The sequence below is a fragment of the Vespa mandarinia genome, chromosome 3, assembly GCF_050613455.1.
Source record: "Vespa mandarinia isolate Hongniang chromosome 3, ASM5061345v1, whole genome shotgun sequence".
Classification (NCBI taxonomy): Eukaryota; Metazoa; Arthropoda; class Insecta; order Hymenoptera; family Vespidae; genus Vespa; species Vespa mandarinia.
Genome location: NC_140812.1, coordinates 5416383 through 5441019, shown reverse-complemented (window position 1 = coordinate 5441019; position 24637 = coordinate 5416383). Strand labels below are relative to the sequence as shown.

The window sequence follows — 24637 nt, the reverse complement described above, 5'->3', positions numbered from 1 at the left end:
TTATTGAGAGCTAATTCTTTTCAATAACGATTAGTAATCATGAAATAATAATAGATATATATATATATATATATATTATTTAATTTTGTCTGATCTGTTTGTTACTAATCGATATATCGATTTTGTTTTCTTTTTTCATTTTTTTCCTCTTATTTTTTCTTTTCGAGTATATTAATTTCCTTCTTTTTTTTTTTTATTATCAATAGAAATAAAAAAATGAAGGAAAAGAAATTAATAAATGTACATATTCATATTAATAGAGAACGAATATCCTTTGAAAGTCGATATTTATTTGGTTCAGGAATATTTTCAAATATTATAATCTATTCGAATTTCGTTCTTTTGACAATCAATTAATCGTTGATGGACGAATACTACCTCGTTTAGATTCAACAGTCTCGGTTATAGTTTTATGATCGATTGAGCATTTCCCAATTGATACTCGATGAACCTTCTTCGAAATTAAGCTCATCAATCGCGGACACCTTCTACGTAGTTAATACTCTGAAGGTAAAATCGGCGATCGTCGTCCGAGGTAACGAATGGTGATTTTACATTTAGATTGGAGTTCGACGTGGAATATAATGGAGCTCATCAACGCGATCCAATCGAGACGATCTTGAACATCCACAATTAGTCTAGAAAATTAGGACGTTCTTCGTGTGTACACGACAGAACGTCAGGGATTTCGGGCTTTCAATCCTTCGAATATTTTCATTCGAAAATTCTTTTAATTAAGAATATTCTTTGATGAGAATAATAATCGAGAAAATAAAAATCTTTCCTTTCGTCTGGAAAAATCCAAGAAAATACATTCGTCTTATTCTATTTGCTTATTTCCAAACCTCTCTCTCTCTCTCTCTCTCTCTCTCTCTCTCTCTTTCATATTATTCATCTCGAAATTCTAACATAAAAATTGGTTCGTTTCTGATAGCGAAGTTTCGCACTGAACAAATATCGAAGCTAAGTTTTCAAGGAGTTAGTGCATCTTAGCCACATCACAGTGAGAAGTTCTACTTTTACATAACTTTGAAACAGTTATACTTTTTAAAAAAATTTCAAGGTATCTCTATAAATTTCATAGTCATTCGATATTCTATAAAAAATAGATATATAAAGCAAAATCGAAACGTTTCAAAATATAAAGAACGCTTCCAGAATACTTTTCAATAAATTTAATAAATGCTGAGAGCAGACGTAATAAATCTTTCCCTCTCCCTCTCTCTCTCTCTCTCTCTCTTTTGTTACGATCCGTTCATGCCCGAACATGATATTACAGATACATACATTAAAGTATAATATGGGTGGATGCGATTATATTAAAGATATAAAACAAAATAAAACATAATGAAATGTAATAGCGCGTAATATTATAATAATTAGCAAACCTTTATCTCTTTTTTAATTACCTTCATGCACGATCGCATTTTTATTGAATTGCTACTCTTCCGATTTTTATCGTGGAAAATATTAAAATTATCGTTAAAAATGAAAATAAAAATAGATAGGAAGATAAATTTCAATTTGCCGATTTAAATTCAGTCCGCGGTTTGTGATCTTCGGAGAAAGGAATGCATATATGATATTTAATAGAAATGTATGGATCCTTTTTTCAAGCAAATACAAAAATAGGAAGCATCCGATTGATTTGAAATATTTCATTACATTTTGAAGATATCTATATCGTTAGGAAAAAAGTAATATTTCTCTTTTTATGAAAGGAACATATATAGGGATATAAGTTATCCAGGACAAGCAAAAGATTTTCCAGAAATTGAATTCAATCGATGTCATGTATTATTCCTTTCTCCTTGGACAACCAACACGTTCTTACGAATGTTCAATCTGGCTATCAAACGAGAAACTAGAATTCGTCTTGACAATACCATCTCTCTCTCTCTCTCTCTCTCTCTTTCTCTCTCTCTCTCTCTCTCTTTTGTTTTCGTTGCATTCTGTCTTTTCACATTACTATTATGTCGTATGGACAAGTTGAACGGCGGAAGCTGGGAATTGGGTGAAATCTTGTGCGACTCTTGGGTGTCCTTGGACATTCTTCTCTGCACAGCTAGTATTCTATCGTTGTGTGCAATATCTATAGACAGGTAAGATCCTATGTACGTAGTAGCGAATCTCGTCACATAAGTTTAACGAGATTATCGAAAAGTTCATTTTCCGCATAGTCCATGCAACGTACGATAGATTTTTACCTTCGCCTTTCCTCTCCTCAATTTTCTCATCTTTCATCTTACTCACATTCTACGATAAGAGTATATGATCTCCCGTCTCGTGATTTTTCGCACGTGTCACTTTCACGTTTTTACTCTTATTTCTTTGCGTCAAAAGTTATCAAGCTACAGATTAAAGCCGCTGTGAAAAGTGTCCTGTTAAATAAGAAAAGCTAAGGATACATCCGTACTCGATTGCTTTTCGTGACTCAAATTTGTGGTCGTTGCACACCACTCTCGCAAAATTGAATATTTGTTTCTATTTCGTTATACATATTATATTTATTGTACTTACGTGAATTCACTTTCTTCGGATATCCCTTTAAGTTTGGCAATAATTTAATAGTTTGGTCTTTTAGGGATACTATATTTTAATCTTTTTATCGTACATTCAATTGGAAAATTGATTCTAAAATTGGCCAAATTCCAACTTTGATTCGAGTCTATGTGATTGTGCAATCGATAAAATGTTTATAAGATCAACTTGTGATTTGACGATTTTTTTCCTGAAAATAATATTTCTCAAGGATTATCGTGTATGACGTGTATAAAATAATTTTATCCTTTCCAGTTTGATCATCCAGAAATTTGAAATAAATTATCGTAAATGGTTTTTATATTTTATATTTGAAATAAATTATTGTAAATGGCTGGAGTTTTCGTTGAAGATTTCGTCGATAATGACGTTAATTAGCGCCGTTAATGTTTAAGAAATTTTTCAAGACTCCTTTGGCTTGAACAATCGTGTAATACAAGTTTATATTGAAGAATTGGTAATCCCATAAAGGGATTAAAAAAGTTATGTCAAAGTTCCCAGACATTTTAAAAGAATTAAATTAATAAGTAAACGTAAATAATTATAATTAATTTTCATCTCGTTAATCTTATTAATTATTATTAGTTTTGAATCAAATCCTTTTAATAAATTATTTTGTTATATACGTATATTCGTATGATCTCATTACGGCTTTACAAATGTATCATTTTGAAGGTACCTCGCGGTGACTCAACCATTAATCTACAGCCGAAGACGGAGAAGTAAGAGATTGGCTGGTTTAATGATAGTAGCTGTCTGGATACTAGCAGGTGCGATTACGAGCCCACCTCTTCTTGGCTGTTTCCCACGGGCAACTAATCGCGATAGCAAAAAGTGTTCCTACAACATGGACTCCTCTTACGTCATATTCTCCGCCTGCGGGTCTTTCTTCTTACCAATGTTAGTCATGCTTTATGTATACGGAAGGATTTCCTGCGTTATAGCTAGTCGACACAGAAATTTGGAGACCAGTGACTCTGAAAAAACTCGTCGACAAACTCGAAATGCACCGGTAATATTTTCAAATAATTTATGATTTATTTTTTCCATCACATTTCGACCAAAATAATTTTCCTGATCGTTCCGGAAATATTATACATTTTCATAATAGTAGGTGCATTTATTTCCATAAACTTACACAACCAATTTATGAAAGTTCCGAATAAATTTCGACGTCCTGGAAAACATTTAACGATCGTTCCCATCTAAAGTAGCATGTTATATTCGTTACTTCCTTCTCTACATCTTTGATACGTGCTGAAGTGTGCTAATACGGTTCGTTGTACATCACGCGATATCCGATCGATGATTCGAAATATTTCTGCTTTTAGCCTAGTTTTCGTTGTTAGTAATATTTAAAAAATTGTTTATAATTTTTATAATATATTTAATTTTTTTTTCTTTATAATTAATTCAATAATAAATAAGAAATAATTAAAAAAATCAAATTTACAAAAATCTATTCCCAAAAATAATTTTATCAATTTATATGAAGAAAAAAAAGAACTGTTATAAATTTGATTTATATACCTACCTGATTTTTACATAGATCGAACGTACAAAGAGCATGAAGATTCGTCGTTTGGAGTGTACGGTGGATAGTGATACTTGCGAAAGGACGTCGAACGAGGGTGAAACTACAAGCAGTTGCAAGAAAGTGGGTATAATTCGAGGTCATCAGCAGAGCTGCATCAACAGGGTAGCAAAGGAAACGAAAACCGCTGGCACATTGGCAGTAGTAGTGGGCGGTTTCGTGGCTTGTTGGTTACCATTCTTCATTCTCTATCTTGCCACTCCGTTCGTCCCGATGGAACCACCGAATATTCTGATGCCGGCACTAACGTGGCTAGGTACCGACAATCATACGTACGAATGAATTTCGTTCTCTTCTCTCTCTCTCTCTCTCTCTCTCTCTTTCTCTCTCTCTCTCTCTTTCTCTCTCTCTCTTTCTCTCTCTCTCTCTTTCTCTCTCTCTCTCTCTTTCTCTCTCTCTCTTTTTCTCTCTCTCTCTCTCTCTCTCTCTTTCTCTCTTTTCTTTGTTTCTTTCTGGTGACGTTCTCAAAATCAGTAATTGAGTAATCCATTTGAGAGGCCTTTACATAAATTATCATTTCTGTATTTCTCTTTCACGATTCTCGTCTATTTTGATATTCTTTGCTTTCTTTGTGAATCTATACACAAGAATGAGATATCAATTCTCCGTTATAGGCAAATAAAAGATTGAAAAGAAATTATATTTTGAAATATATTGTATATCTATGTATGTAGATAAATATACGTATCTGTGTATATCCTGAATCACATATCTCACCGTGTTTTCTCTTATATACTTATATACATAAGCGAAGTACAAAGTTAGAATTCGTGTACTACCGTTCTACTTATCAGGAAATGCAATTTTTATCAAAACCTTCGCTCGAACTTTGATGGTGGTAGAACGTTCTAAGAATTCCTGTGAGGATTTGAAGCGAAACGTGTGTCGCGTAGTCGTCTTTTCTACAACCCATCGAATTTCCTTGCTATCGAAATCGTTCGTTTTCCTCGATAATCTATGAAGATTGCTCGAGGGGCAGGAAAAAGCAAACTTATATTTTATATGAAAACAGTGAAATAGAGACAAAAAAAAAAGGAAAAAATAAGAGTAAGCATTATTTATAAAACCTTACATATTACCATAGGATTTCATAGTACAACTTTTTCAATGTAATATTTATGAAAATAATCTCATTCGAGATAATAATAGATATAAATATATATATATATATTTCTTTTTTATTATATTATTTTATTATATATAAATATATAATATATATAATATAAAATATAATTATATGATATATAAATATATAATATAAAAAAAAATGAAAAAAGAAAAGAATAAATAGGAAGAAGGAAGAAAAAGAAATACAGGAAGAGGGAGAGAGAGAGAGAGAGAGAGAGAGATAGAGAGAGAGTGAGAAAGAGAGAGAGAGAGAAAGAGAAAGTAGATATGTAGATAAACACTATACATACATACATATATACGTACTCTGGTTTCTATATATCTATGCAGAAAAGATCGTGAGGCGCACGTCGGCAACACTCGTGAGAAGGAGGAAGTATTTCTTTCTGAAATACGATAAAAACTTTTCTCACTACGTCGCCAGTGCAGGCAACAATTTTATTGGTGAACTTTTGTCGTTCAAAGAGCAATACATCTTCAACGATCGATTCGTGGCTCTTAACGATACTCCTCCCTTCTTCTCACCAGAATAATCGTAACTTTTTCACTTAAACTATGTATTATGAAAAAAAGAAACGAACGTAAATTTACGATTCGTTTCTTTTGATGTTTCTCTATCTTAGGTTGGATAAATTCAGCGATAAATCCATTCATCTACGCATTTTACTCGGCCGACTTCAGGTTAGCATTTTGGCGATTAACGTGTCGGAAGTGCTTCAAAAGTCAAACGGCCTTGAATCATACCGAACGGAAAGTACCAACCCCTGCGACGTGGAGGAAGAATGCATCGAGAACGTGAAGATCAATCTTATTTATATCAAAAATGATTAAATAGATACTGCAGAAAGTAGTACGAATAAGGCGATTTTCAGTTGTGGATTATGGAAATAAAAGGAATAATAAAAAATGGAAGAAACGAGTTTCGTTTCGGAATACGCTGCCGAAGAAGAAATCTAACCGCCTAACGATGTTTCCTGTATAGGAAAAGTCCCTGCATGGCTTGGATATTCTGATAACGAGTGAACGAGTGAACTGAAAAAGGTGGATGGATGGATAGTTAGATAAATAGATAGATAGATAAGTAGATAGATAGATAGAAAAAGAGAGAAAAAAAGAAAGAAAGAAAGAGAGAGAGAGAGAGAAATTTTCCTTTGCTTCAGCGCATCTTGCGTTCGTTAACGTATCTTTTCGTAACGATCACGCAATTTTCTTCTTTATATTTTTAACAAACGCTCGCGTGACATTTATGGTTCGTGGATCAAATGTAACTGTACATATACAATATATATATATATACAATACCATACATATAGGTTTACGGTACTATAGCTTCTTACGTTTCACAATGAGAAAAGTTCTATTTACTTTCTTCAAAGATCGTTGTAATTGATCGGTTGAACTCTGAGTTTGAGCCAGTGCCACTTGTCTTTCTCTCTCTCTTTCTCTTTCTCACTTTCTCTCTTTCTCTCTTTCTCTTTCTCTCTTTCTCTCTTTCTCTCTCCTTTTCTCTCTCTAATTCAGGAATGGATTAGAGCTTAGATTAGCTACGGTTTAACTCTACGTTAGTATCGGTTTGACCCTCGGTTGTTTCTGAATTAGAGACGCGTTAGGTCCTCCTGTGAAGACTTCCAAATTAACCACTCTAGAGAGAAAGAGAAAGAGAGAGAGAGAGAGATAGAAATAGAGATAGAGATAGAGATAGAGATAGAGAGATAGAGGACTCGAGGGGCTAGTAGTTTCCAACTCGTCGACCTACGAAAATCGAATCCGGTTCGAGAGTAATGTCAAAGCTTTCGACGATATATCAAGGAACTCTTTATCTCTTTCATCGAGGAACGTCGATAAGAAATAGGATGAAATTTTATGGAAAAACTTAACATGCGATTTTTCAAAAACATTTTCTCGCGAGCATAAATTTTGATAAATTAGCTCGTGAATTTTATCTTTCGATAACACAGTTGTGAGTTCGATTGGTATTGAGTTTACGATAATAGAACGTTCCTCTATGCTAGATTATAATCTTCGTGAATAGTGTCGAGAGATTTGCCTAAAATCAACATTGCATGGAGAATGTATCAAAATACATACATATGTATGAATCTACGAAAATTCAGTTTCAATTCAAAATAATCAATGCATAAGGAACAACAAATAATCTCAAATCGGTACTGATTTCCTATTAATTAATTTATTATTTTATGTAAATTTGATAATCAATGTTTTGGATTTTTCTGTTAAAACATTCGAAAGATATTGGCTGAGAGCAAATAACAAATTATTTTTTTTCTATTTCTATCATTCTCTTTTTCTTTCTTTATTTCTTTTTAAGAACATCGTATTATCGTCTTTTATTTATTTCAAACATTAATTAATATTCTATCAAAAATCAATGTTGGATTAGAAACTAATAGGTATAATTTATGTAACCACAAAGTATCTCTGCGATATGCGAAGAACAAAAAAGTTAAGTTAAAATTGCGTCGTTATCGTCAAATTATATACATATCTAGATCAATCCAATAATTCCTTTCAAACTACGAAGGTAAACTTTTCTAATGCGTACGATAATTCATAATATATTCGACGAGAAAAATCTTTTATAAATATATATATATACATTCAAATATATGTGTATATATATATATATATACTCATACGTAAATTATCGCGTTGAACACCTTAGAAATAAATAATGTCATCGACATCATCTAATAATCCTCTTACCGTGTCCTTAAAATGCCGATGCCGATGTTCATTGATGCGATGAACTGTCATTGAAAATATATTTGTATACGCAACGAATGTGCAAAACATACACATTATCACGATATATCGAATAAAATATTACAGTATATCACGTGCTTCTCGAATAATTTATTTCAACGATCGAATATTTATCTTCTTTTCTTTTTTCTTTTTTTTTTTTTCTTCTTTTTTGTATCTACCGTTCTCTTTAAATTATTTTAATCAAAAATAAATATCGATAAAAGGTAAGTATATAATAAAGAGAAAATTTCTACGATGGTAATTTACATTTAGAATTAATATTGTTGACTCAAATGATAAAACTTTTTTCGATGATTACAAATAGATGTCGATAATATAGATTTCTTTCTAACTTCATAAGATAACGTGTATCATACCAATAGAGATTTCTTTACTACTACTAATAATATTCATTTACCACGATTACCGATAATGTAATGGTTGCTCACATTCAGGAGATGACTAATATTTTAATTAATTAAAAATTTTTAAAATGAAACATAATATATGTGGCACTAAACGATCGTTGTAAACTTTACATACATTTATTTAATTGCATTCATATTTCGAAGATTTGTTACATTATATAAACATAGATGTTTTGCTTTCACGCTAATACCTAATTTAATACCTACATGTATAGAGCTATAGTATTTCTAGGCATGCAGTATTCCAGTTTTATTTGGTAAAACGTGCTTCGCGATAGACACATTTATACAAATTCCATTCTTCCCTTTCGATTCATGATCATGCTCTCACGAATTTATGTTATGTTCATACATCCTAACTCTTTCACACGCACTCTCCCTTTCTCTCCGTTTTATTTCTATCAAACTTTCTCTCTCTCTCTCTCTCTCTCTCTTTTTCTTTCTCTCTCTCTTTTTTGCCAACATAGAATCCAGAGTACTCTAAAAAATGTAATAATTTCGTTTATTATATTGGGAAAAGAGTGTCGGTCCTTGTATCGTAAGGTTCGCGTACTGAGAAAAAAAGGATAAAACAATAAAGAATAATTAAAAAATTGTTATAACTTATATGAAAAGTTCTACAAGGAATATTTTCAATCTAAAGAAAAGAATAAAATAAAGACGGCTAAGATGAAAAACGAAAAAAATTTTACATTTAAAATAATCGCCGTGAAAGATTGGCGAGGGGTCATTTTGAAGCCAACACTCTTTTCATCGCTAATTAATTCATCATCCTTCTTTGCCAGTTATTATTGTCCAATACAAACGTACGCCTCGCGATAAAACGCCATCTCTCTCTCTCTCTCTCTCTCTCTCTCTCTCTTTCTCTCTCTCTCTCTCTCTTTCTATCTTTCTCTCTCTCTCTCTCTCTCTCTCTCTGTTATTTTTTTTCTCTCCACCTTATCTCTTTTTAGTTTCTTCTTTTCTCTATTCTATTTTCCTAACGTACCACTTTCATACTAAATGGCTTCTCCTCGCTGATATCAAATTTTTCTTTAATCCGTATGCATCTATTTCTCTATTCGTTTATTTTATTTTTTGGTTGATCGAATCAAATTCGAGAATTATCGAATCGACTATCATCTGACTGATTTCTTTGTCTATCTCGTATCTTTTTTCTTTTTTTTTTCACCTTTACTTTCAAAATTCATTTTACGTTGATTCACATTAATTCGCACCTATGTATATGTAAGAAAAATCGACTGGCCGATTTTCTGGAAAGGATTTATTTCGAAGGTCGACGTCGGAGCGAGTTATAAACGAAACGATATAAGCGAGCTTATACGGCTATTAATACTTACAAAGTCGTATCAATGTAATAATATGACGTATGTATGCCGTTATGGTACACCTATGCTTAAATTGGGCTATGAATTACGGAGAGAGCGGTGAGAAGAATCGATACGCTTTTTCGCGATCACTTTATTTACGATTTTAGGCGTGCGTGCGCGTATATGTTTTTTCTTCCCTTTATATTACAAATTTTTAAAATTAATTGAACAAAGAACTATGTAGATTTAATATCAGAATGAAAGAATTTCTTTTATGAAAAAATCCACGTGCATAAGTTGGTACGTTATCGTTTAATAATGGAATAAATCGATAATGAATTTTATCAAAATCGAAGTAATCAATTATAAACGCTTTTAACCATCTAATGGCAGTGGATTATTTCTCACCGGATAAGTGCACGTGTTAACTTATATTATTAATATATTATACGCGAAATAATCTCTACCTATTTTAGCGAACTAAGTAGTTCGAATGATACTTCCCGTACGAACCAATACGCTACAATCCCATATAAATTATTCTCTTATACAAAAATAATTACACGAAGATTACGTCTCTTCGCGTATCGGATATGGAGACTCCTCGTTCGAAAGTTGTTGGGAGTCACCGATCTTTTTTTTTTTTTTCTGAAGTTACAGATTCTCAAATTTATCTCGTCGTTCGTTAATGTTTAACAAATAAAATTATTTTAAAGATCACTTTAAAGATTTTAAAGATCACTTCTCGTTTTATGAAACGCGCCACGAATCGATCGTTCGTCTCGAGCGAAATTTTCTATCAACTTCAATGAAAATAAAAAAAATTTTTGCTTCGAACAAATTTGTTCGATCAATTTAATAGTATAATAATCGATTAATTAATTAACATTTATTTATTAGCAAGCTTCGAAAATAAACGGTCTCCGATCGTTTGTTTCAAACTATTTCGAAACGATTCTATTCCAAAGTTTCGATGCTCCTTGAATATTTCACGAACTGCACTTTTATTCTCTCGAGACTAATTACGATTAGGCCGTATGTAGTGCGAAGAAGTCATCGAAATCACGATTTAGAATTTCTTTCCACTTTCTTCATGGAGACCTCTCAATCTATTCTCAAAAATCATGATCGGTTCGTAAATTTATTTACACGTTCACGAGCTACTCGTAGAATGCATCATCGACTTCGTATGTATCTAATCATAAGTAGGCCGATACCGAATCGACAAAGTCTACACTTTCCGTGAAACGAGAAGTAGAAGAAAAAAAGAAAAAAAACAAAAAAAAAAGATAGATGAACAGCTAAAAAAAGACAATATATTATTTTGTTGTTTAAACTTTATCCTACGAAAAATCTTACTTTAAAACTATCAATAAGAAGTTAGAAATAACGTTAGAATATATCGTTAGAAGGAATACTAATCTTTAAACGCCTATGGCGTTGGTGAAATATAATATGTAAAAAGAAATGAAGAATATTTGCGTAAATATTCAAATCGATAATAATAAATTTCATACTTGGCTCTTAAACGAACAATCTTCGGCGAATAAATAAATATCGAGCGATGAACGAACGAAGAAAGAAAAGAGTCTCCCGAGGAACAATTGCCTTTTCAACTACGTATTCGCTATAAATATTATTATGCTAAAAAAGGTGGCAGTTCTTTCTTTCTTTTAATATTTTTTCATACTTTTTTCTATTTTTTTTTGTTTTTTTTTGTTTTTTTGCTTTTTTTGATCCAGAAGTCATCTTCTCTGGGGTAAATGCCTGACGTAGGGTTAACATTCGTTGAGTAAAAGACGTGACATATAGAAAACTATTATTTAACGTGCGTAATTAATTCGTTCTCTCGAGTACAGTGTGTGATTAAAGAAAAAAAAAAAGAAGAAAAATGACAAAGAAAAAAATCAGTAGCTGCTACTATTCGACCGCGATAAACCGATCGACGAACGCACGATAAACGTTTTCTCCTTGATTAGAAGCGGAACTTCTCTGTTATTATCGCTTTTAAAAAACGATTTCAACGAAAAAGACGACAAAACTTAATACCGTGCGCTCGCATACGTGCAGGAACGCTTCTCCTCATTTTATTTTTATTTTTTATTTTTTTTTTATTTTTTTTTTTTTTCTCCATTTATCTTTTTCTTTTTTATTCGTTAATACCCACGAGTCTCACGAATCATCGTCTTTTTTTTTAATAGTGTGGACACGTTACGTTACGTGCTCGGCTAAATATTCGCAACTGTGTGTGTGTGTGTGTGTGTGTATGTGTCCCTGCGCATTTGTGTGTCTATGCATGTGTATGTGTGTTTTATAGTCACAAGCACACGCTTTTTCGTATCCACAAATCGTATTAGGGATGAGAATGATGCGTGCGTGCTTGCATCGTGTTCACCTTTTTTTTTATTATCCTTCCTATTATTATTTTTTTTTCACCTATTCATCCTTCCATCCCCTGTTAGGCAGTTATTAGGCAGTTATGAATCCTTACAATCCTATAATAATACGTATAATACCTAATATGCGTTAAAATGCAATATGTATGCGTGTGGCTTCTTATTTTTTTTATCTTTTCCCTTCTGATATTAATAGTCCATCATACTTAATAGTACTTACAATATACTTTAGCTTCTTCGTTTTATCTCCAATAATAATAATAATAATAATAATAATAATAATAATAATAATAATAATAATAATAATAATAATAATAATAATAATAATAATAATAATAATAATCATAATAATAATAATAATAATAATAATAATAATAATAATAATAATAATAATAATATTAATATTAATATTAATATTAATAATAATAATAATAATAATAATAATAATAATAATAATAATAATAATAATAATAATAGTAATAGTAATAGTAATAGTAATAGTAATAGTAATAGTAATAGTAATTTATAATTAATAATTAATAATTAATAATTAATAATACATATCACACTGAGCCGGCTGTGTGTGTCCATCTTAGTTTTGGCCCGCACTGTTCTCTGTCACTCTCACTTTCAAAAATCTCCTGTGTTTTAATTTAAAGATGCGTCGAGGATTATAGTTATTTTATTCTTCTTTATCTTCTTTTTTCTTCTTTTATTCTTATCATCCAATTTTTCTTCTTCTTTCCTTCTTCGGCGCATCTTTGAATGTTCAGGGATATTTAAAAGATCAATAGCGTGACATTTTGGATCTCGGGGTTTCTTCGTCGATGATCTCGTCAAGTCTCAATGTACTGCTACGATGATGATTGTTGAGAGAGAGGCTGCTCGTGCGACAAGATGCGAATACTACTACTTGCTAGTAGCATTTTCGAGTGCAGGTGCACTTACGAACAAGGTCGACGTCTTTCGTGTATCGCATGCCATCCGTACAAATCAGCCGAACCTGAAATTTGATAGTTTTTCAATTTTTTAAATTTACGTAATACGAGTAAACGTGTGAATTTTATGAGTTTGGATTCTGACCAAAGTTAACGTTCACTTCGATTTCTGAAATCGAAATTCAATGTACTAAAAATTATTACTCGTTTGGATAATCTTGAAAAATTTGATATCGATCGAACATAGAAAGAAAGAGAGGGGGAAGAGAGAGAGAGAGAGAGAGCGAAAGTACCTTGCGTCGTTTGGTCTTTCTTGGTAAGCAGCACGAATTGCCGCAACTTCCCCAACATTTGGCAAGTTTCACAGGTCGTCGACTACGGCATCCGTTTTCGCTGTAGTACTCCCTCGTGTGCTCTTTACGACACGTTGGCGCTGAAATGGATATGAAAAGTTTAACTTCGATCATCGACTGCTACCAGCAGGAACTCTAAAGTTTCTCATCCCTTCGAAAAGCCGAAAACTCCAAATACACCACTCAATGAAATTCGCTACGATTATCTTGTCTCAATCAAAGAATAAACGAAGGGGGCCTTTCATGAAGTTTTGTAAGAGTCACGAGAGTCTACTAGTTAACTATGACTGTCATGAAAAAGAAAATGTTTCAATTATATAGGTAGAATGAATCACCTTTTTCGCAGTATCGCCCGTACCAGCCGGTCTGACATCTGCAGGAATAATCATTCCCAAATGACGATGGAACGCATTGCGAGCCCTTCTTACACTCGTGACCGGTACAGGGATCGGAGATTCCTGTGATTGGGAGCGATACGACGATATCTGTAAGTTTGTTAAAAGATTTAAAAAAAATTTTATAATACATATTTATCTTGTTATCAATGGAAAAGATAGAGACAGGAATTTCAAAGTTACCGGAATGTTCGCGAGGAGGAATATGTTCCTGTGGCAAGGTATCTTCGTTACTGCCAACAGCAATGCCTTCAGCTTCGATGACGTCTCGTGCTTCATCAGCTTCCTCCTCGTTAGAAGCACATCCAGGAGTAACGCGATGCCTTTTGGCGGCATTACTAAAGTCCACCAGCTTGTGATTGATCCACATCTCGGAGATGCAGCCTGTGTTGGAGGATCAAAGTTCGTTAGTTCTAGGTTTGATCGATTCGGTAAATGACGCTAACAGATTTAACGGTTCTATCTTTACCTTGGAAGCTCGTGACGTTCCTTAAATGAAACTCGGAGAAGGCTATGTTAGCGACTTCGGGTGTGACACCACCAACGTACATCGGCGTGATGAGCTTCAAATATTCCCTCGGGCCTTCGTTTATGATGCTCCTAGCTGGACCGCGATCAACCCTCATCGTGAAGTTCTTCTTGATCGCTAGAAGTTCAGCCATGTGGGGCTTACCATCGGAGACCATCTCGTAACTATACATCGTCGACGTAGGATAATTTCCAACATCATAAGAGACTCGTACGCGACCATTGAATAACTCGACGGCAATGTGCTCGCCGTTTTGACCGTCGTAGAGTAAAACCCCGTTTTCCTGCGTGGTCGTGAAAATGATGGTCACATTTGCCTCGGGCCTCGTGCGTAGCGGCTCTAGCTCGACCAGCGAGCTATTGTCCACGAAGCTCAGACTCGTCAGGTACTCGCATCGTTTTCCTACGTGTAATTACAAGTACGTATTGTTTTTTTTTTGTTTTCCTTTTTTTTTTTTCTTTATAATTGAATTATATATCCTACATTTATACCGAAAAAAAAAAGTAAAACGATTCAAAAAATTTACCGGTATAGCCGGGGTGGCACTGGCAAAGATAGTCCGCGGCGGAGGCAGGAGCTGGCTGGAAGCAGGCACCATATTGACAATCGTGATGTGCACAAGGACTCGTCTGCGGATATAACATGGCTGTTGATGGTGCAATCTCGCAGTACCTCCCAGTATACTCCGCCGCGCACTTACACTCGTAATTGTTTATGCCGTCGATGCAAGTAGCACCGTTCTAAACATAAAAAGGATCCATCCCATTGGATGAAGAGAACAAGAGGATACAATATGACGTGTGTAATTTATATATTGAATGAAAGGGAATAAGTTCTCGTACCTGGCACATATGATCACCGCAGTCATCCAGGTTGGTGGAACAATTAAGGCCGGTGAAGCCGATCGGGCATTCGCAGCTGTAGTGGGTCTGGTGATCGACGCATCGACCCCCGTTCTCGCAGGGGTCGTGCCCCTTTGTGCAAAAGGGTATTTTCGTTTCGCAGTATTCTCCCATGAATCCTGGGGTGCAGTCACATCGATAGGCCTGAACGAGGTCGATGCAGGTCGCGTTATTGGCGCACTTGTTGTTCGCACAGTCGTCAACGTTACTCTCGCATCGGAGTCCCTCGTATCCGGGGGCACAGTCGCAACTGTCACACACGGACTGAACGTCAATCGAGAGATTGAGCTTGACATTCGGTCAAGCTAGATTCGTTAAAACTAGCGTCGCTCTTCGGGGCTCACGTGCACGTCCCGTTTCATATCTACTCTTTCTATATTTCCTTCCTTTATTCTTTTTTTTTTTTTCCTTTCTTTTCGACTCCACATCAATCCCATGACGGCGATTAACACACTCGTACAAAAAATCTACGAGACTACTACTGATAAGCCTAATCGATTTCAAAATTACGGTTTCATCGTCACTATATTATCATGCACTTTCAACTACTTTCTAACAATTGTTCTTTATCACTACTTCGACTATAAACGACGTATCGATTGCCCAGCTTGGATTCTCGATACGTCGTAATTATTATTATTATTATTATTATTATTATTCGTTCGCATTCGTAGGAAGCAGCAGGCTCGTTTTACTCAGACGCTTTTCTAAGTTATCTACTATCGATCGATAGAATAGAGAGAGATATAGAAGAGTCAAAGGAATTCCGTCCGATAATTACACAATCCTGTTGGATGATCTTCCGCGCCGACAGGATTCGATATATCGACGTTGAAGAGAAACTTAACTACGGGATAACGAGCAAGGCTAAAGTCGACCCGACGAGCTACTGATAAACTTGAGAATAGTCTAGCTGGTAAATACCTGAATCTTCCTTCCTCCAATACTTTGCAAGTTCCGGAGTTCTTGCAAGGATTTCCATAGCACGCGTCAATTTTATGCTGACACCGGTCCCCGTGATATCCTGGCGCGCACTTGCAACGGAACTGCCGATCCGGAAGCGCCTCGCAGAGTCCTCCGTTCTGGCATGGCGCGGTGTAACACAAGTCGCACTTGGCCAAGACCTCGGCTGGCTGTTGCTTGGCTGCGCGGAAGAAAGGTCTACGATTAATGAGCAATTTTAGTACCGTACCGAGCTGATGGGCCAAAAAACCACGAACTAAACAGACTGATCGCGTTCCACGATTCAAACTAAAAACACCGTCACAATTAGATAAATGAGATCGTTGAACAGTACTTGGACAAGAAAGATTTACTTACATCAAATAAAAAATTATATTTCTTGACCAAGTTGTTCGCGATCTTTAAACGTGTCGATGGGGGATACTTACTTTTACATTGAAATGCGTCAGGTGGTGTTGTCAAAAGAAGCTTGTCTCTCATGTTTGGTGGATCCATACACTTGGCTATACCAGGCTCAACAAAATCTTTTTTCACCCATTCAGCTAACCATCGCATGCTGCAGTCACAGTAGAGAGGATTCGAACCGAGAGCACTGGAAAAATGAATAATCATAGTAGCAATCGTTCGAACTCCAATTATTATCGAACTTTATCAACTTGCGTCGAGCGTACTTACAGATGAGATATCGATTTTAAATCCTCGAAGGCACCCTCGGGAATCACCGATATGTCATTGCCATGGAGAGAGCTGTTGGAACGATTATTACTGATTAACACTGTTCTTGATAAAATATAATTTGTTTCTAGGTAACCAAACCAGATCGATTAAACTCACATTATACGCAGAGACTTCAGTCCAGCGAGAGCATTTCTTTGCACACACTGCAATTTGTTGTAACTGATGATTCTACGAAAATAAAGACGAGGTATGAAATAAATCTCTGAGATCTCTCCAGAGAGTAGATTAGAAAATGTTCAACTTACAGATGCGACAGCTTCGTGAGATTTCTAAAGGTATCGTTCGACAACATTCCGATCTGATTGTTGCTCAAATCGCTAGGAAAAAGAACGGGAAAAGAAGGTTAGAATGTTGATGAAAGTCGACTCGAAAAAGGTATAAAAGAGAGAAAGAGAGATAAAGAGGGAGTTTTATTTACAGCTTGGTCAGAATCCTCAGGTGGTTCAGTCTCTCTGGCTGGATGGTCTTAATGTCGTTCTCGTCCAAATACAGCTCCGTGGTTTCCGGTGGAATCCCACGTGGAATCTCCGTAAGCTGAGCCCTCGAACACCTTACCACCGAGCCAGCGCAATTGCATTGGGGTGGACAATAATCGTCGCCCAGACAGCCAACGCTGTCGTCTGATGTTCGTAAAACGACGATCGTTAATGAAACCCTTTAATCCGCGAATTACCGCGGATAGAATAAGCAAGAACGCGTAGAAATGCTGATTATGCAAATTAAAACTTGCCTTAGTAATTTCATGCAAACTAAGTAGACGATTATTAAGTACTTAAGTATTAATAAAATACTATCTTATACTTCGTTCGCGGGAACTTGATGATATAAGATGAAAAGAAGTTTTACCTACCGTCGTTCGTTCGTTCGTTCGTTAACATAAATAATTTCATGCAAACTGAACAGATAATTATTATTTGCTCGTGTATTTTATTAAAAAAAAAAAAAAAAAAAAAAAAAAAAAAAAATCGTTCGTTTTCCAATGTCTGTTTTATAGGAAAAAGCAGGAAAAAGGAAAAAAGCAAATAAGAAAAGAAACTTTTCCAATCCGGTTGTTTTAAAGGGGTCAACGACTCCATAGAAACAAGTAGCTTATACAAGAATCATACGTACTGTTACATTTGAATTCGTGATGTGGAATATCCTTAATGACGGCGTCCTTGAGTCGCAGGGGATCGTGACAACGACCGGTCATTCCTGTCATATCTCGTTTCCTGAGCCATCCGGCGAACCATGCGAGGTGACAATTACACGACAGTGGATTGCCTTGCATGTTGCTGGAAACGCAATGCTATACATCAAACTCACGACTCGAGCAACTTGGAATCATTATAATTCACGTATTTGCGTATACGTTAGTAGGTATACCCTTTAATATGTATAGTTCGTTATCTTTAAAAAAGAATCTTGATAGGAGAAAGCGTGCACGATATGCATACGCTTTTAAAGATAAATCCTATGGGTAATATCAATTAATTATTAATGCTTACATGGCACGAATGTGAGCCAATCCGTCGAAAGCCTCAGGCATCACGCAGGTTATAGCATTTCCGTGGAGATTCAAGCTCTTTAGATTCGTCAGACCAGTGAACATCTTGTTGTGAACTTCTCTCAGCCGATTGTCGGACAACAATCTGCGAAGGAAGAAACGAACGAAGGAAATTCGTAAGATGAACGAAGACAACAACGAAGAAAAACGATGATCGATCGTTTGCTGAAAACTTACAGGTCGGTGAGCTTGTGTGCTCCTTGAAAAGCGGACGCTTCGATGCGTGAGATTTTATTCTTCCTTAGATCCAGATGCTGCAATTCCGGAAGCTTCTGGAATAGCCCGTCCGCTTTGATCTTGTCCAACTCGTTGTTGCCTAGCAAACTGCATCGAGAAGAAAGGGAGAAATAATATAATAGAAAATTACTCGGAAATTTTCCCTTTGACTTCCCCAACCGTGCAAACAATTAATTCGAACCGACGGAAACGACGAAGAATGAACTCATCGATCATTACAGATAGAGGTAGAAGGGCGCGTTGTTTCATTAAACGAGTAAAATAATTTATTTCGATTAATAAAGCGCATACTATCGATCTTCTTTGCCGAAAAGAAGAAATTCCGATAAACATTAAACTCAATCGGAGAAATAATTTCGTTCGATCGAACGTCATTTTCAATATATCTAACAACGAACAATATATAATGTTCGAATAAAAATTTCAACGAGTAACGATTATTATCACCGATCGAAATTGTAACATGTGATGATGAATCCGAGAACATGGAACATGTTCAACAACGACGATTCGTTCTTTGAAATTCGACATGTCTCTCGATTGTAAAAGATTACCCGTATATTCCTATCACACGTGCCCACATGGTAGAGAGATTGTGGAAAATTGATATGGTAATAGTATCTATCTTCATTCGAGTGTCGTATCTGATATCAATATTAGTCGAGCATCAGCGAGAACACGTAAAACAACTCGCATAGAAATATTATAATAATAAAGAAAAATAAAAAGAGAGAAAGAAAGAGAGAGAGAGAGAGAGAGAGAGAGAGAGAGAGAGAGAGAGAGAGACTAAGATTATATTTTTCGTCGCAGAGAGAGAGAGAGAGAGAGAGAGAGAGAGAGAGAGAAATGATACTTACAGAGTGGAAGTGTAAATGGGTAGATCTCTGGGTATCGAGGTAAGCTTCTTACTGGAACAATCAATAGTTGCTCCATTGCACGAGCAAGGAGAAGGGCATGCACCGGGTAGAATGCATTCACCAGCCCTCTTTGTTAAAAGTTCTTCGTCACCTTTAAACAAAAGCTCATTGATACAGTCGAATTAACAACTTAATTGCCTGATCTATATAAATATTCTATCTTTCGTTCCGATAGATATCTCTGCTCGTTAAAGTAGAAGCGATGCGAGTCTTTTTCATCTACCTCATTTTCAAAACGAGCAACATACGATGATTTATCATACCTACCGTGTACTTTGCGATGCTTCTTTCTCATTAGTCTTAATATATTTTAATAAAATGTTAATTTCTGTAAGTATAGGGGATAAATAAAAGAAATGTTAAAAAATGTTTCGCTTTTAATCTCCTCGCTCGCATCACTCCCATCATTGTCGAGTGAGTTACCGTATGCAGATGAGATATTTCGGGATGAACGAATGATGATGATATTTATTTGATAACTATGTCGAATTATCGATACGATGATACCTATCGATAGATGGTTAGTGAAATTTATTCATCGTCGATATACCGACACCGCCGAAAGGAGAAACGTTCAATGTAATTATGGGAGAGGGAATGAACGTGGTGAGGCGATAATATACTGATTTAATACATTTTAATAATTAACAATCATGCCTAGCGACATTGCAAAACTGGGATCGGCTGGGCTCGCTTGCAGGAGAACGTGCCCGTTCAATAATTGAGTGTTTAGCGGCACACGTTGGGCATTACACATAGTAAATATGTTTATGCATGAGAACATGGCTATAGAGAAATGATTCATTGTCGCATTATACCTCTACATTGTAAATTAGCCGAACCGCGATACGCGTTTACGCGGACGCAAAACGATATCAGTAATTCATCGTAATGTATATAACGATATGTCGTTCAGAAAGAGAGAGAATCGATTCGTATAATAATTCCTACGATAACCTACGATTAAAACTAAATTGGATCATTGATCTGAAAGTTATCGAGTTTATACGTTCGAAATGGTAAAAAAATAGAAAAGAAAAGAAAAATCGTCGAACTACTGGCTTTTTATTGTTATATATCGAAGATCGTAAGAAGTATTTTTATCCGATAAAAACCGAAAATCGTTCGACCGTGGTCATGTTATTTGGCAAAAAAAAAAAAAGAAAAACTTCGAAGAGATAGTGCTTTTTCTCCAAGGGATTCGAAGGACACGTTTCAACTGGCTCGCCTTCTTGTTTCTCGCCTTGAATCCTTTCGTAAAGCGCGTGTGGCTTTAGCGTAAATTTTTACTATGGCTCGAGCGAAAGTTACGAAAGTTCCTTTCAAGTTTTACGCCCGGAGCGTAAACTCTCGTTTAGAGAAATGCACGTAACAAGAATACCCCTTTATACTTTGAAAAGGGGTAGGAGACAACGGTACATATGTGTTTCCGAAATGTTTATTCCCTGGCGTCGTTTTACTCCCTCTGACCTCTTCATGCTGAAAAAGAGTAGCTGTATGTATATATGTACGTATGTATAGATCCGTACATATTTAGCGAGAGTCTACAAGTATGTACATACCTACGAAACGTGTGTTTTTCAAGATTATCCTGTGTACTAGGTAAAGTGCATTCGGGATATACGCGAAACCGCGAAAGAGGAGAAACAGGGGGAGGGGTGAAAACTTTCGGCTATTATCCTCGAACATGTATGGCGTATTACTGAGGCTCCTTATTTCAAGTAGTATTCTTCCATGTGATATAATCCGAAGAAAAGAAAAAAAAAAAAAAGATAAAGGTAAAAAATCTAATTCCAAAAAAAAAGATAATAATTTTAAGCTCTCCCTTTATAAATTTCAATGTTAGAATATTTTATCAGTTTTCCAACGATTATTTCCACTCGGAATGATTTAATTCCGGTCGTCGTTGAAGCGTGAATAGTACGAAATTAGAAGCATCGATAATCCGATAATTACAGCTCCATCGAAACGATATCGCGATCGTCACTCTCTGAGCACGTTCGAGATGTAGGTATATTATAAATTAATGAACTCGAAATGTGCCCGGGCAGGTCGCAGTAAGCGTATAACAATAATCATAAATGTCGACGGTTGGCCCTTATGAGGAGGATAATATGCGAGCATAATAAATAAGCAATCGCTGGAGAAGCGTAGAGACAGCGATTCTGCGGCGATGCATCCAGTAGCAATTACACAGGCTCGACAAAGTGCTCGACATTAATCAAAGGAATCCAGCCGTGGCTACACCTGTACGGATTGGCCGATCACCCAGACCGGACGTGCCGACAACGACTAAGAAGAAGAAGAAGAAGAAGAAGAAGAAACGAAAAAGAAGAAAGGTCTTGGCGCTCTCGCGTCGCGAGAGATGCATCGAAACGATGTAAGATGAAAAAGGACGGTTGCAGGATGCACCAGGAGACTAACGAGGGTACATCGAGCGTAATATCAGCGTGGATGAAAGCATAAATCTAAATCGTTCATCGTTGGCCATGGTCAAAGGCAAAAGCTTTCGCGAACATTACTCTTCGCCGATCGTCTAATGGTAGATTAGGATGAATAATTATTCTTCGAGATTAGAGGACAAACTCGTTCCTTTTCTTTTTTTTTTTCTTTTTTCTTATTTTTTTTTCTTTTTTCGGAAGCTTCTAGATTTTAATTAAATTATTATCCATAAAATATATGTAATATCAGACATTACGATCAATGGTAATTTAGTAGATCGGTTTAATTTCTCGTATCGCCTTCATCCAAGGCGTTCTATCTTGAGTGCTTGATTAAAAGAAATGCAAAGAGGAAACGAAACTTATTATGTTCGAGAAGTGGAAAAGCGTGATTAATGAATGTAGATGCAATTTTAATGATGAAGGGGTAACGATGCGAGATCTTAGTTGGGAGAAGCTACCGACCTGTATACACTGTCCTCTCGAAGTTTTAAGAAGAGATACCGAAAAGGTCGAATTGTGCTTACCCTTACATTTGAACTTGTCGTCCCGCATCGAATCGATCTTCCGCTTCTGCGCCCTCTTCGGCGATTCGCATTTTGCACCAGACGTCTCGATTGGATGTGCGTGAAGGTAGGCACTCAACCATCGCAAGTTGCAGTCGCAGATGAAAGGATTTTTTGCTAGATGTCTGTGAAAGAAATCCCAACGATTTTGTTTTCTTTTTTATTTTGCAATCGTTATAAAGTGTATGCTCGCATTGAAAGGCATTTAACGAACTATTATTAAGATAAATGCTGGATACAAACAGTGTTTTAATACTCCGTAGATTTGAGAAGGTTCCATTCGCCAGAGACTTGATGTTATTATCGTATAAAGAAAGAAGAGTGAGGTTGTAAAGATCTCGGAAAAGATCGGTCCTTATACAAGAAATTTCATTGGCGTTGAGTAATCTGGAAAAAAAAGTATTGTTTCATTAACAATTCAAAGAGGTTGTTACTACACCATTGAAGAATCATTAATGATGATGCTTTGTTAAAATCGTGAAACGTAATACGATCACTCACAGTAATTGCAAATTGGAGAGTCCTTGAAAGAGACCACCTGGAAGTTCGCTGATCTTATTTCCATAGAGAACTCTGAAACATGCGGAATTCATATTATACACATTAACTCAAATGATAAATATATATATATATATATATATATATATATATATATATATTCAAGTACTATATATACAAAACTTAAAAGACTCACAGAGATTCGAGGGATTTCAAACCGTGGAACGCATCAGAAGCCACCTTTTGAATCTGATTATTGCTGAGGTCGCTATGAGAGAAAATAGAACATTAAGAAAAGAAAAATAAAAGGATAAAGATGAAAAAGATGAGAAACGAATTTTAACGACGTATGAACGAGCGAAATAAAAATGTGAGTAGGCAGATTAATTTTGCTTGTGTTACGAAGAGGAAGAGTTACTCACATTCTCCGTAATTTTCTATATGGTGAAAAGGCCTTGGGTGGAATCTCCATGATACCATTTTGTTCCAAACGTCTAAAAGACGATCGATGAAAATTTTTGAAGATAAAACAGCAGCAGCAGCAGCAGTAGCAGTTGCAACGAATTGGAAGAAAAGAGAAGAAAGAAAAATGATTTAACCATGGTTCTTTTATTTATCATTCTTCATTCTTCATACTATCGTTCGTAGTATTCTATCGACTTCGATTGGCTGTCGGGCGATATTAGGAGAGAAAAAAACACAGATTTTTCGCGCTGCTCCATTTAAATTGGCACCGCGTCTGGCACTGCACGTTCACCGAATTTGATTTTTCTATTTTATCCGATGGCGAGTGCACAGGGAATCGGTTTTTTCTTTTTTTTTTTCTTTTTCGTAAATTTCAAATCAAATTTTTTCTTCTTTTCATTCCAATTTGTGGGATATAAAACGCACCATCTCTCTGATACTTTACCGATGAAGAGAGAAAAGAGAAAAAGAAATGGATAGATAGATAGATAGATAGATAGATAGATAGTTAGATAGATAGGTAGATAGATAGAGAAAAAGAGAAATCAATAACGCGAGACAGCCAAGTTTCAAAGCTCGTTGTTGCCGAGCTAGAAGGTAAAACTTTTTACGAACAATTCCGTGGTGTCCTCCGGAAGATGGGTCGGTACTTTCGTCAAGGAATTCTCTCGGCAATCGACGATTCCGTTGGCGCATTTGCAGGGATGCGGGCATTGCGGTTCCGCACTGCATTCCGAGCCCGCTCGTTCTACCAAGCCGGAGCATTTGAACTCGTGTTCCTGCAAAAAGCGTAGTGGTTGAGTAAAAAGAAAAAACTAAAAAGGAAAAAAAAAAGAAAAAAAAAGAAAAATGTAAAAAGAAAAACGAAGGAATGAAGGAAACAGAAAAAAATAAGCATTTTCTTTCACAAGAGAAACCATTTGACTTCTCGAATTTTTTGAATGAATGAGAACAAAATTTTCTTATTCTTCTTATATTTCTATATT

The 24637-nt window shown here is 35.5% G+C and overlaps 2 protein-coding genes across 12 annotated transcripts in view; one reads left to right on the top strand and one right to left on the bottom strand.

Moving 5' to 3' along the window:
- LOC118446781 (putative G protein-coupled receptor No18) overlaps positions 1-7933 on the top strand; it is a 43858-nt gene extending 35925 nt beyond the window's left edge. For 5 of the 10 annotated variants that reach the window (XM_085656149.1, XM_035877841.2, XM_035877849.2 and 2 more), the window contains 5 exons: positions 1990-2102; positions 3217-3553; positions 4091-4391; positions 5594-5798; positions 5887-6028. In XM_085656149.1, the coding sequence (XP_085512275.1) occupies positions 1990-2102; positions 3217-3553; positions 4091-4391; positions 5594-5796 (954 nt within the window). In that variant the 3' untranslated portion in view covers positions 5797-5798; positions 5887-6028. Of the gene's footprint in view, positions 1-1989; positions 2103-3216; positions 3554-4090; positions 4408-5593; positions 5799-5836 lie in introns of those variants that run through there. The other 5 variants (XM_035877846.2, XM_085656151.1, XM_085656150.1 and 2 more) reach the window with 5 other exon arrangements.
- Positions 7934-12702: 4769 nt separating this feature from the next.
- Positions 12703-24637, bottom strand: part of sli (slit guidance ligand) — a 311240-nt gene continuing 299305 nt past the window's right edge. Inside the window, exons 7-29 of one of the 2 annotated variants that reach the window (XM_035877811.2) lie at positions 24267-24430; positions 23609-23680; positions 23383-23454; positions 23190-23261; positions 22932-23075; positions 22650-22813; positions 19622-19772; positions 18705-18851; positions 18469-18612; positions 18092-18255; positions 17400-17601; positions 17227-17298; positions 17078-17149; positions 16919-16990; positions 16672-16835; positions 16205-16424; positions 15221-15530; positions 14905-15118; positions 14319-14780; positions 14033-14233; positions 13790-13939; positions 13395-13534; positions 12703-13166 (exon numbers count right to left, since the gene is read on the bottom strand). In XM_035877811.2, the coding sequence (XP_035733704.1) occupies positions 13080-13166; positions 13395-13534; positions 13790-13939; positions 14033-14233; positions 14319-14780; positions 14905-15118; positions 15221-15530; positions 16205-16424; positions 16672-16835; positions 16919-16990; positions 17078-17149; positions 17227-17298; positions 17400-17601; positions 18092-18255; positions 18469-18612; positions 18705-18851; positions 19622-19772; positions 22650-22813; positions 22932-23075; positions 23190-23261; positions 23383-23454; positions 23609-23680; positions 24267-24430 (3660 nt within the window). In that variant the 3' untranslated portion in view covers positions 12703-13079. The remainder of the gene's footprint in view (positions 13167-13394; positions 13535-13789; positions 13940-14032; positions 14234-14318; positions 14781-14904; positions 15119-15220; positions 15531-16204; positions 16425-16671; positions 16836-16918; positions 16991-17077; positions 17150-17226; positions 17299-17399; positions 17602-18091; positions 18256-18468; positions 18613-18704; positions 18852-19621; positions 19773-22649; positions 22814-22931; positions 23076-23189; positions 23262-23382; positions 23455-23608; positions 23681-24266; positions 24431-24637) is intronic. The other variant, XM_035877812.2, reaches the window with a different exon arrangement.